Raw genomic sequence first — 13,414 nt, forward strand, 5'->3', positions numbered from 1 at the left:
CTGATATATATATATATATATATATATATACAGATGATAATAGTTTTAAATATAAATCTCAGAAAATGCATATAAGGTGGATCCAAAATATAAAAACATTGAGGAAGAAGATAAAAGAGTAAGGAAATAGACTAAAGTAAGAGTCTAAGTACAGTCTGAGGTTTCTGGTCTTGACTGTCAGGTAGTTTATGGTTAGTTTAATGAATCATGCTCATAAGAATAACTCAGAACAATTACACTGAAATATTTTTACTTATTTCTGTGCTGCCCACTTTTTCTAATCATCCCAAAAAGATATAATGAGAAATGAATTTGGGTAGTTCAATGCTGATACTAGAATTAGATGGATATTTCATGGCAAGATGAAATTTCAGAAATTTTAGTAAAAACACATTTTTTAAAAAAAATATTTGAAGTCATCAGTCAAAACCTTGTATTTAATGGTTATTAAAACATCATTTTATACAGTCAGGGATGATAGGAAAATTTTGCCCAGAGGAACTTTTGGGGAGAGGGAAGCAGCATTGTCATCTCATAAAGAAGTGGAAAATTACCTTTCCTCGCTAGGTTTGGTGGAGAGCCTTCTGCTTGCCCCGAGCTAATAATAATGCCCAATTTTCTTTTCATGACAATGATTGGAGATTTCATGACAATATTTGCCTTGTGTTTAGAAAAGTTAAAATGTCCTGGGAAAGGAAGGAGAGGGGAAGGAATACAATTTATTAGAAAAACTAATTACACGTCAACAGGGAAGTAAAGAATGTGTTTGCAAAAGGGAAATAAAGCCAGAGTCATGCAAAGATCTGCCAGAGAAATCTCCTGAAACAAGACATGGATGTGAGTGGACCAGTGAAGAATCTGGATGCTGAGGGTACTGTGCCATCAGTACACAGGCAATGTTTCTGTGTTGAAGACTGTGGGAGGAACGTCTGTCAGGAACCCCCATGCCAACAGGAACAATGAACGGGAGAGGATTAAAGCTGTGCAATCCATCCTGTGGCTTAGCTGCCCCATGTGAGAGTGTGGAAATACGCCAGGCAAAATGATGGTAACCAAAAACTTGACAGAGAAAGGATTGCCGCGTTTTGTATATTTAATTTCCCACCTGCTGCAGGTCCTGGTTGTCTTACAGACAGGGGAGGAGTGGTTCTAATTCTAAAACAGTTGGTGCGCTAATTAATAAAATGTTAAAGGCATTACTAATTAATAAAGGTAAACTGGGTATTAGAGATGCTTATAATTAAAGTAGCGTCATTTATGTTATAGTTGATATTTTATTTCAGCATTGGCTTTATCCGAGGAGAAACAAAGCATAGAATCCCTAAAAAAAAAAAAAAAAAAAAAAAATTGAAGTAGTGATCGGACCCTAAAGAAAGACATGACACACTACGTGCCTGTTGAACTTCTGATCACTAATGTGGCAGCATTGGAAGGGTGGGGAGGCTGAAACTACTATTATTTGTTTGTATTTGAAGTCCACTCAAATCCACCATTTGATTAAGCAGTAAAACTAATAAGGAAAACAGTGTTATAAGAAGATAAAAACAGAAGTCAAAGAATGACCATTAGTTCGCATTAAAATCTGCATATTTTCAAGCAATATTGATGATGCGTTTAAAATGTAATGGTCCCAGCATATGTGGTACCAGGCTACTCCTTGGAGTTTGCTCTGCCAGCCAATTCTTGCATTCTCTAAAGTCATCATTAACTAAAGGAGGCTTTGGTCAAATTACATTAACAAAGGGAACATTAAAATATGTAAATTAGTGAATAACATGTATTGAAATGATAAGCCCCATTTTTAGTTGGGAATCAAGGAACATGAAGAGGGCTGTGGAGACGTCAATATGTGTAAAGGCCTTCTGATGGCAGGATTGACAGGTCACAGGGGGTGTGAGGAGAAAACAGTGAGGCAGGAAATTACGAACTTATCAAACTGTCGTCTGGTTCATTGTGGAATGTGTCCCACTAGCTGAGCACACAAGCTCAATGCCACAAGGACCCAGCTCGTGTTTTCCGTCTACATATCATAAACATGGAATTGAATTTTCAACTCTCCTTAGAGGTTACATGTCACTTTAGTGCTGTGGAATGAAACCGCTTCCTTACGTTTGCAGCTAGGCCATAAATGCCATCAGTGTAACAATAAAGAAATCTGATAATTCTCCATAAATATACTAGTTTGTTTTCTGTTAGATAAAAACTGACTTTCATAATTCCTATCATAATTTATTAGGTCTTCATAGACGGTTTCTTGTAGCTTTTAGCCTTTTGGCATAAAGATAGAAGAAAAACAGAAAAAGCAACTTTTTGTTTGTCTACATTTTCTGTTTGTATAAAATTAGATAGTAAGTCACAGAGACAATGGAGGATTATCACTGGATCAATGTCTAAATCCAATCACTTAATCACAGGTTTAGTAGTTAAGTGGTTCCTAAATTTCATTCTCAAATGTAATATTTTACTATGTTTTTGGTAACTCAAAATTACCAGTGTTCTAATCAATCTGAAAATAATTATTTTAAGTTTTCCAGTATTGCCAATATTCTAATACTTACAATTGATTTGAATTTACTTTTGTTACATTTTTATGTTCCTAGGGACTGAATATGAAGCCTTTCCTTTCTAAAGAAGCACTTTGCTTAGTCCCAGACACATAAATCTCCCTCTTAGCATTTGATTTGATTTGATTTATATTGTTTTGGATTGCTTCAAATTCCCGGGTACAAGGATGGCTCACTTCTAAGTACAGTTGAACTCTGAATTCCTGATTTTTTTTAATAAATATGCTGTGTTTCAAAAGAATATGTACTGGATTATTCAATTTTTATTTTCATTTTGCCAAATGTTATTATGGTATTTTATAATTCATCTGTGCAGTTTCTTCTTAGAGGCTTTATAAATCACATAATTATTCAAGGTATATATTTTTGTTAATTATGCATGCATACACACACATATATGTATGTATATATGTGCATATATATATAGTTTTCTTCACTTATTCTTCTTAGTTTTTTGGGAAGAAAATAATAAAAGAAATTATATTTTAGAGCTTTGGTTTTGGGTGGCAATAGATTCTGACTTCTCTTTCCCTCTCCCTAAAAAATAAGTGGTAATTCTCCAAATATAATCAAGCGATGATTTTTTGTATGGCAAAGTCACTAAAAGAATGCGAATGAACCTATAGCAGCAGCTATGTTTACTGCAGTGGAAATAACACAAAACATTGTCTGTAAGAAATTACAGAATCGATCACTGAAATTCCACATAATCTCCTGCATACAATTTTCTCTGCTTCTTGGGAAATGGTGATTTTGTTAGGCATAATATGTATATTTGATAAAAATGAGAGCATATATTTGACAGACTTGGAGAACAATTCCTTGTCCCTGCTTTCATTTCTTAATCTGTGTTGTACAGGTAGCACCATTCCGATGCTTTATATGCATCAAAATGAGGCAACTAGAAATGATGGCAATGTAATTTCACTGTACGTCGTGCTGATTTAGCTTTGGCACGGTTGTGCATAACTTCAGAGTTTTAAATGAATCTGAATGACCTCAGCTGTATTGCTGTTTAGATTCTAGCAATGATAAAATGCCAAGTCATTGGAAAATAAATAAATGGAGGAAACCTAAACAACCTTACATGACAAGCACATAGTTTCACTGATTTCCCCCACATTCAGTAGATTTTATCACAACATATGTTATATTTTTTTTATTTTATAATATACTAGTCATGATGAACACAGATGTCTGCCATGTCAATAAAAGTGTATGCCTGAAATGCAAGGATCAGAAAAAACACTGCCCTGTGCCTTTGTGTTTTACAGGCACTCTAAAAGTTCAGGGCAAGAACATTGAATTCACGAAACACTGCTTTCCTTTGATTATATCTTAATTCTGAAGGATGCCTACTGAGTTCTTAGTATCAAGTCAATCACTGTTGAAAAATGAGAAGAATCCAATTTATCACAAGTTTTCCAGTGCCATTAGAGAATAATCGACTTCTGGACATATGTGTTGACAGTCTTCAGAAAGAACTTCTCTCACAACATAGCTTATATTGATAAAGTGCTACAAAGAATAGCTGTCTTCACATTTTCTGTTATTGGCCTCATAAAATGCTCTTCTATAAAACAGGAAATTCATATCTCAGCAGATTGCCTTGAAAAGGAGGCCATTTCATCTCTAGTCTGAGTTTCCCGATGGCCTTTAGATTACCTTTCAGAATTTAAGATGCCCCCACGCAAGCACACTGGGAAGTCTTAATTCTGACAATACAACTTCACTAACTATAATCCCCTAGAGATGACATCAGACTATGTTATTTCTCCTTGATAGTTACTTTGACAATGATTTTAAGTTTTGCCATCAAACGCTACACTATGAACTTAATCTATAATTAGAAATTGTTCTCCGTGAACAGATGCTAAAGTGTAAGCAGAAATATTCCACGGCCTTTGACTCAACACATCTGTACATTGCCCCTCCCTCCAGCAGCTGCACCCCCACTGTGCCCTCATTGTTTCCCACTGTCTCCAGTGAAATCTACAGATTCCTGTGTCTCTCGCATTGATTGCCAGCCACTTCCTTGGTACATTTAGCAATAATTTTTCTATGCCTGAACAGAGGAGGATTTACAGTGGGTTGTTCAGGACAGACCTCCATCTTTTTGTCTTGTCAGGAAATCCTCAAGAATATTCCCAGTACTACTGATGGGCCATGTGATTGTACTACATCTGCTCATCCACCAGTTCATGGGATGTGATGTAGCTTCAGAATTTTATGTCAATTATAACTACTCGGGCACACACATGATATAAATACTGCTGATATTTCAATTTGATATTCAAAATGAAAGGAAGAAAATGAACCATACTCCGTGCTTGACCCTTTGCTTTGCATTTTGTCTATGGGAAGTTAACTTAGTGTGCCTTAAATAGCTATGCCTTGTACCATCTTGTCAAATCAATGAAAACTTCAAGTAATTTGTAATTAATATTATCTTAGGCATTTCCCAGTAAGACTTTGGTGAAAGCTAAAATTTAAGAAAGAGTTGGGATTTTTATTTGGTCTTATTTTTAAATTTTGTTTTACTTTGTGTGGGGGGGGGAGGTTGCAAGAGTAGACTACATAAGCCATGGGACAGGAGATGAGTGGGATCAGCATGCATGATGTGAAATCCACAGAGAATCAACAAAATGAAAAAAAGAAAGAAGGAAAGGAAGAACAAGAGGGAGAAAGAGAGAGAGAGAGAGAGAGAGAGAGAGAGAGGGGGGGGGGAAGGAAAGGACGAAAGAGAGAAAGAAAGAAAGAAAGAAAGAAAGAAAGAAAGATAGATAGATAGATAGATAGATAGATAGATAGATAGATAGATAGATAGATAGATTTTCTTTTTTGAATTTAAAGGCAATCCAGGGCAAATGACTAAATGACCAAGTGAGGTCCCTATTTAACATATCAAAATGGACTCTGGTCAGCCCTCCCAGCATCACCCAGTACCTATGGCTTCTCTAAGCACCTATCCCCTACACTAAACATCTCCAGTCCAGGGAACAGACTTCTATTCTCTTCTCCCAGTTTCTGATCCTATAATTATTCCGTCATTTTGACTACACACTCGTTTGGCCTCTTTTCCTCTTGGTCCACGTTTCCTTTCTTGGTAAGCTTGCCAATCCCTCTGTCTCTTCTTTTCTCTCCCCTCTTACCTCTTCTCCTCTCTTGGTTCAGGTAAGTCAGGACTCTTCCAGATGTCTTCAGCTACTCTTTCCTTCCTACTTACAACAAACCATTTCTTTTTCTTAGCCATATCTAGTAGTGGTCATGGCCTCATTTTCATCGACAAAGTAGGAGACCCAAGTTTGGTAGACCTCTGGTACATAACTTTTTTCTACAAAAATCCTACTGTACTTGAATGTCTACTTTTATCCTGATCTGCAAAGACACAATGGAAAACATGGCCATCTGCCAAGTGGATGTTTTTTGTTGTTGTTTTGGTTTTCCATTTTGTTTTTTATTTTCTTGTTTTCCAACTTGCCTTAATTTCAAACTCTTTTATAAGCTTTTGCAGTTTGAGAAATAAATAACAATGTATGAAGCAGAAATTTATTTGACAGTAGGTGGATGTTTAAGCATTTGAAGTCAAATATATATTCTATTGCAGAAATGTTCACTGGATACAAACATATCTTAAAAAGGCAGGACAGACATCTTGTCTGAGAAAATGACCAAGTTCTTTAAGTTCACAAAAACTTGAAAGTTTGTACACATTTACACATAATGAGTAAAAAAGAAAGTAACTGAAATTCAACAATGTTCTTTTATATGTCCTAATAGATGATTTTTTAAAGAAATGTCATTGTACAAGAAACATGCTGATTATCTTTCTATCTTAACTTTAACTGATGCAACAAGAAATTGAAAATACAATCCATAACAGTGATACTTCCATAGTGGAAAAGAGCTGTTCAAAGCCCATTAATGACATTTGAACCTGGAATGTTAGTAACAAATGAAGACTTTGTCTCTTGTGTTTGATTTTCTCCTTCCATTTTTGTCCTTTCCTTACTGTAACAACAGAACATAGACTAAAACACTAATCTGGGCTTTGACGCAATTCCAAACCTGTAAGATAATTGTGTGCTGTATTAGTTACATACTTTTATTTGAAATCCCAGAACTTTTAATGTGTCAAAATTTATATTTATAATACTATTTTTCAGTCTTACACTTCATTATAAGTCTTATAATAGTTTCTGTTTCAATGTCAATTTCTCAGTAATAGTATTGCTCCACCTGGTGGTAGAAATTACCATTGTTTAATTTTCCATTTTTTAATACTAAAAGTAATTGAAGTATCAAATTTAAATCTTGATTAAAATAATATATTGAAGTGTTTGCTAATGTTCCAAATTAATTCATTTTAAAATGTATTGAAATTAAACTACGGCATTTTATATTTAGCTTTGCCTCGAAATGAAATTTTGGGACTATATATAGCTCATAAAAGAATATTTTTGCTTGACATAAAATTATTGAATATATTATTCTTTTAAAAAGAACACTAAAGCAATAAAATATCTAAATATAGATAATTAGTACCTATCCAACTTATCTAATCTATGTTGTGTTTATCTAGGGTTTCTCTGTGTTTTGCATCCTACTTTATTTTATTGGGATTGATTAATCTTTTTGATACTGATTGGGAATGCTTCTAAGATCATGTTTAATAATTAATCCACTTAGATACAATTGGCATTTGAATATTTTCTCAAAGTAGTTGTGATTTATCATGCTCCTTACTGACGATGCTCAGTTAAAATGTTACATCAGGACCTTCTGAAATAAATAGTGAAGCAATTACATATAATTATAGTCTTTAGCTATCAATTATGTTTGAATTTGATTTATAAAGCTATCAGTTATTTACTATTGATACCTATATTTTAAAACAGAGCAACCAGATTCCTATGCCTGTGCAAATTATGTGTCTCTTTTTAGGCATCTTCCACCTGAAAGTCCCCGAGTCTTCTCCTATTGGTTCAGCGATTGGACGGATAAGGGCAGTAGATCCTGATTTTGGAAAAAACGCAGAAATTGAATACAACATTGTTCCAGGAGATGGGGGAAATTTGTTTGACATTGTCACAGATGAAGATACACAAGAAGGAATCATCAAATTGAAAAAGGTATATAGACGAGTTTTCGGAATGTTGACAAACTATAAATAAAAAACAGAAGCAGGGAAACTAATAGCTACTTTTCTACAACTAGAAATGCTTATGAAATATAAGCTCACACAATGTATATCTACGTTTATAGATGTACATCTTCAGTAGAGCATTGAGACCTCTTTGTTTGGTCAAGTAACGTTTTAAATGTTAAGATCAATTTTTAAATAAGTTATAGAGAAAATTGCTTACACTAACATAGTTGAAATGATCAAACTGTAACTACTTAAAGAAGCACATATGTAATTTGCATTATGCATAATTGTTAATGTTACCTTAAAAGACTACCAGCTTGAGGACAGAAAAGCCATTGACTGCTATTATATTGTGACTCTAGTCAAAGCTTGAAGGAGAAGAATTGACATAAGCATGGGCAGCTAAGATCTGGCTTATGAGGTTTCTTTGGGGAAAATGAGCTGTGTCTGATTGGACACAGAGTGATTTGTGTAGTATTTTATCAGGAATTTGACTTTATTCTGCCCATTTTTCTAAAGTTCTAAATGAAGATGAATGTAACAAATGATTTAGTGAAAGTAGCAAGAAAGTGATGAGGAGATTTTTAAATAATTATGTAAAAAGTAAAATGTTCAGGGTTCCCTGCCCTGTGGGAAGTCCAAGGACCACCCACCTCCATCCAGGTCTAGTAAGGTGATTGCTCTTTGGGTTGACAAGGGAGGGGGACTTGATTGGGGAAGGGGAAGGGAAATGGGAGGGGGTGGCGGGGAAGAGACAAAAATCTGAAAGAAAGAAAGAAAGAAAGAAAGAAAGAAAGAAAGAAAGAAAGAAAGAAGAAAGAAAAATGTTTTAAAGAAAGATAAACAGAACGGGAGTTGGGAAAGGAAGTACCAGAGAACTGGAGAAGGTGCAGGGAGGCAGAGACAGAATGGCTAACAGAGATGCCATACAGCAGAATACTTAGGGGAAAGGATGCTGACAGAGTGTGAGGTTTAGTTTTGCAAACTTGACAGAATATAGAATCACATGGGAACCCATTCCTAATTAGATGTTTCATAGATTAGGTTAATTTCTGGATCTGCCTGCATGATTCCATACTCCCCATCATGATGATAATGGACCGAGTCTGTGAAACCAGAATCAAGCTACCACAATTAGACGATTTCTTTCTAAGAGTTGCCATGCTCATGGTGTCTCTCCACAACAATAAAACTCCTAACTAAGACAAAAGGGGGTTATACAGAGAGCAGATAAAGCTAGGAACTGTGGAACAAAGTTCCACTTCTAACAAGTACCCATAGAAAAGCACTGTCTTTGGGTTTCTATTATGGTAATGAAACACCATGATCAAAAGCAAGTTGGAGAGGAAAGAATTCAATTAGTTTATACTTCCACAACACTGTTCATCATTAAAGGAAATCAGGACAGGAACTCAAACAGACAGAAGTTAATACAGAAGCCATGGAGGGTAATAATAAGCTGCCTGGCTTATTTATGATGGCTTGCTCAGCCTGTTATCTTACAGAAGTTAGAACCACCAGCTGAGGGATGGCACCACTCAGCAAAGGCTGGCCTCCTTTCCCATCAATCACTAATTGAGGAAGTGGCCTACAGCTGGATACTATGGAGGCATTTTCTCAATTGAGGTTCCTTTATTTCAGTTAACTATCTTTGCTCAAAATGACATAAAACTAGTTAACAAAGGCACTAAAAAGCTCCTGACTATGGCTGTGAAGGTAAAGTCTCAACTGGTGGAGGCATCAAAACAAGAGCTGTCAGGACATAGATGATTCATCAAGCTGGGTTGCAGTGGACCAAGCCTCTGGCTAAGATAGTGTTGTGTGAGCTGCAAGTGTAAGAATAGAGGGATGAGACTGCCTGAGCTCTGAAGTCTATAAAGTTACATTATAAGCTACAGTTGATGGACATTTAGCTTTAAGATTTGATGTTTTCTCCTCTGGATATTTATTTCACTTCCATTTTGAAAGATGTAGTTCATTTTGAGCTATCATAAGTTTGGAGTGTGTGAGTGTGTTTTATTTTATAGCAGCTTGTACTAAAGTGATGTTAGAATTTTATGAAAAATTTGTATTGAAAATAAAATTATTTACATCCAATATATTCTGATCAGGGCTTACCCCTTCCCCTCCACAGTATCCTAGATTCTCATAACCTCTCATACTTTCGTCTCCACACCTTTTTCCTTAAGAAAACAGATAAGGAAATAAAAATGACAAACAAAAGAAGAAAACAAAAAGAACAAACTAACACACAAAAATGAAAAAGAAAGAAACAAAGAAAGAACACAAGAAAGGCATAACATACAGGAAAACACCCATGCATGCACATATACACAGAGTAACATACACCCCACAAACATATATACATACATACATACATACATACATACATACATACATACACACACAGTAAAATACTGGAATTCTAGCAATGAGGCTGCAGTTCCTGAAAATTACTGGTAATTCAGCATAGCTAAATTGAAAAGCTTCAGGTTTAGTGAAATACTCCATCTCATGTTTTCAGGGCTAACCACTGTGGTTTTGCTCTTCCGTGGGGTATACTCTCCCACTATAAACATTTCTCAGATTCCCATAGTACTTTGTATTGGGAAGAAGCCCTCTGGACTTTTCCCAAACCACCCATCCAAAAATGTGCTTTAGCATATCTATGGTTGCCATGCTAATCCGTGTTTAATCCCTCATATTGATGAGACTTTATTATTGTAGCTTGTGACATTCCTAGGAGACACAAACTCACATCAAACATCAAACTCCATTTTCCTTTGGTTTTTGCATACTGTTTTCCCCATCTTTCAACAGTATTACAAACTGTAGAGTGGTATACCCATCAGGACTGGGCTCTACAATTCTGCATTTCAGTTGTTTGTGGTTTTCTATATTTTCTCTGTCTGTCTGAAAGACGAGTTTCCTTAGTGAGATATGAGAATTAATCTCTTCTGTGGGCATAAAGTATTATGGGGTTAGGGATTATAATGGATTAGTAAAGAAGCAGTTGTAGCCTTCCTCCAAAATCCATGACTTAACTAGCTAAGGGTAGTTGGCTAGCTGTCTGGTACCAGGCATGACTTCCCTCTTGATCAGTGGGCCTTAAGTTAAATTAGTAAGCTATTGGTTACATGCAAGTTATATGTGCCATTACTGCACCATTTAGGGTTATTGTGCTTTATAGGTTATTGTGATTCATAGGCATCATATCTGTGAATGACCATTGGTTGCTTCTCTTCTAGAGTATTTGTTTGGTTTTCATCCATTTTATTTTATGTTTCTTGTTTCTTCCTGTAATAGAACATTATTTGTTGTATTGACATTAAAATCATTATTTACATCTAATTCATTACCATAAACTTTACTACATCGGTAGTAAAATTCAGTAGACATTTGTGGAGCAGCTACTGAATACTAGACTTACCCAAGACTTGGAAGATAAAGTTGAAATAGAAACATTTTAGTACAGCCTCTAGCAGTTTTGAGAAGTGGGCTGACTTGATAGTGGTAAACTAAAGCTGGGAGTATATACATTGTTATAAAGTGTCAATATGCACATAGAGTCTTTTAGAGAATTGGTCAAGAAAGACTTCCAGCTGAAGGAAGCAAGCTTAACACTGTGATGCTCGGATAATGTATGTTCCCAGAAAACCTGAGCAGTAATCTTTCCAAAATCTCTGATGAAGAATACTGACAAAGAGAAAGAGTCATGCCAGGGCAGTGAGGAGAGGATGCTGGGAAGAGAGAAGACCCAAGAGGAGGAGGAAAACCTATAAGCAGGGTACGACTCCGACACTGATTATGATAAACAACCATGGGTTTAGACTACATCATTTTCATAGGCCCAAAGCCCAGTCACTGAGGAGAAAGGATAGCAATAGCTTAGTAATGGTACCACGGACATCATCCACGGAAGTGCTGTAGGCTTGGAATAGGGTGCTTACAGGCATGAGGTGCATGAACTGATGATGATACTGCCGTATTTTTTTTTTAAGAGAAAAGTGCGCTTTTATAGGTACTCAGCTTCCCTGGAAAATTTTATCATTCATTTGAGTAACTCTAAAGAGTATACCTAATATAAAAAATGCAGCAGATGTTGCAAGAAAGCTTAAAATTAGAGAATTGGTCAAGAAAGACTTCCAGCTGAAGGGAGCAAGCTGTATCATCGCTCATTGATTATGTTGTACTGTATGGAAAGGGATGTTCTATACCTGCACACTCATAGATGCATTTCTTGATTAAAACCTTTGCTAAGGGTTCTTAAATAATGAAAATATACAGGTGAAAAAATTATGAAATTTCCAAAATTAACTTGATCAACATCCACTCTTTTATTTATTTATTTATTTATTTATTTATTTATTTATTTATTTATTTATTTTTGATGTTGCATTAAGATTTGACACATCTCCTCATACACGCAGAGAACCTAGCTGGGACCCATGCATGTTCCGTGATTGTTGCTTCAGTCTCTGTGAACTTCTATGAGCCCTGGTTATTTGATTCTGTCTGTGTTCTATGGTCTTGTGGTATTGCTGACTCCTTTGGATCCTAAAATCCTTCATCCCCATCCTCAGTGGGGCTCTACAAGCTCCACCCAATGTTTGCTATGGATTCCTGCATCTGGCCTCATTAACGGCAGAATGAAGCCTCTCTGTTGGCTTAGGCTAGTCTCTGGTCTATGAGAATAGCAGAATATCATTAGGAATAATTTAATTGATTCTTTTTTTAGTTTTTATTATTATGTTTTTTTTTGTTTTGATCAGTAGTGTTTGGTTCTATCCTTTGACTCTGGGCTGTCCTGCCTCTAGTTCCAGTTAGACCAGTCATGAGTTGGCCACTCCTTAGCATTTGAGTGACCATTTACGCCAACATGTCTTGTATGCATGACAAGTTGTTGTTCAACAATTTTACAACTGTGTTGATGTTCCAGTCCCACCACTGGAAGCCGTGCTTGGTTATAGAAGATGGCCAGTTCAGGTGCCATATCCCCCATTATTAGGGGTCTCTTCTAGGGTAATCCTTGTAGATTTCAGGGTGTTTTTCATTGTACTAGATTTCCCTAACTGTTGGGACCAATTGAGTCCTGGCCTTCAGCTGCTCTTCCCTGTCTAGAGCCTTCTAAATGAAGTTACTAGAAGCTGTGCCTAGCTTAGAGGATCAGAGGATGGGATTTTCACCTGTTGGCCATTGACTGCAGGGTATTTAAGCCTCCATGGTGCCATTAAAGAAGGGCTTTTTGGTACCAGTGTTGGAAGGTCTGTGTGTGGGTCTGTCTGTGTGTGTGTATTCTCAACCTCCAGCCCCTTGCCCGAACCTTGCAAACTGGATTCTAGCGCACAGAGAGCAGTTGGGGGCCGTGGAATGTGGCACTAACTCCTCTCTATCCAATAACCTCTTTTAATACTCTCTTTACTTCCTTCTAACCCCTTCCCTGATTTCATTCTTTTCCTATTCCTACCCACTTCCCATTTACCTGCATAATCTCTTTCCCCTTCCCTGGAAGATCCATGTGTTCTCCCTTGAGCCGATCTTGTTTCTCAGACTTTTAAGGTCTGTGGACTGTAGTATAATTATCCTTTACACTTTACACTTAATATCCACTTATAAGTGAATATATACCATGCTTGTGTTCCTGGGTCTGGGTTGCTTCACTCAGGGATGACTTTTTTTTAATAGTTTCATGATGCCCTTT

General features: G+C 36.2%; 1 protein-coding gene across 1 annotated transcript in view; it reads left to right on the plus strand.

The window, feature by feature from the left end:
* The window catches only part of Cdh12 (cadherin 12), a 309,480-nt gene that overhangs the window by 259,290 nt on the left and 36,776 nt on the right, over nt 1-13,414 (plus strand). Inside the window, exon 6 of the mRNA XM_050139097.1 lies at nt 7,509-7,696. Coding sequence (XP_049995054.1) covers nt 7,509-7,696 — 188 coding nt within the window. The remainder of the gene's footprint in view (nt 1-7,508; nt 7,697-13,414) is intronic.

Source organism: Alexandromys fortis, unplaced genomic scaffold (assembly GCF_014885135.2).
Source record: "Alexandromys fortis isolate MF-2015 unplaced genomic scaffold, M_Fortis_MF-2015_v1.1 scaffold_37, whole genome shotgun sequence".
NCBI classification, from domain to species: Eukaryota; Metazoa; Chordata; class Mammalia; order Rodentia; family Cricetidae; genus Alexandromys; species Alexandromys fortis.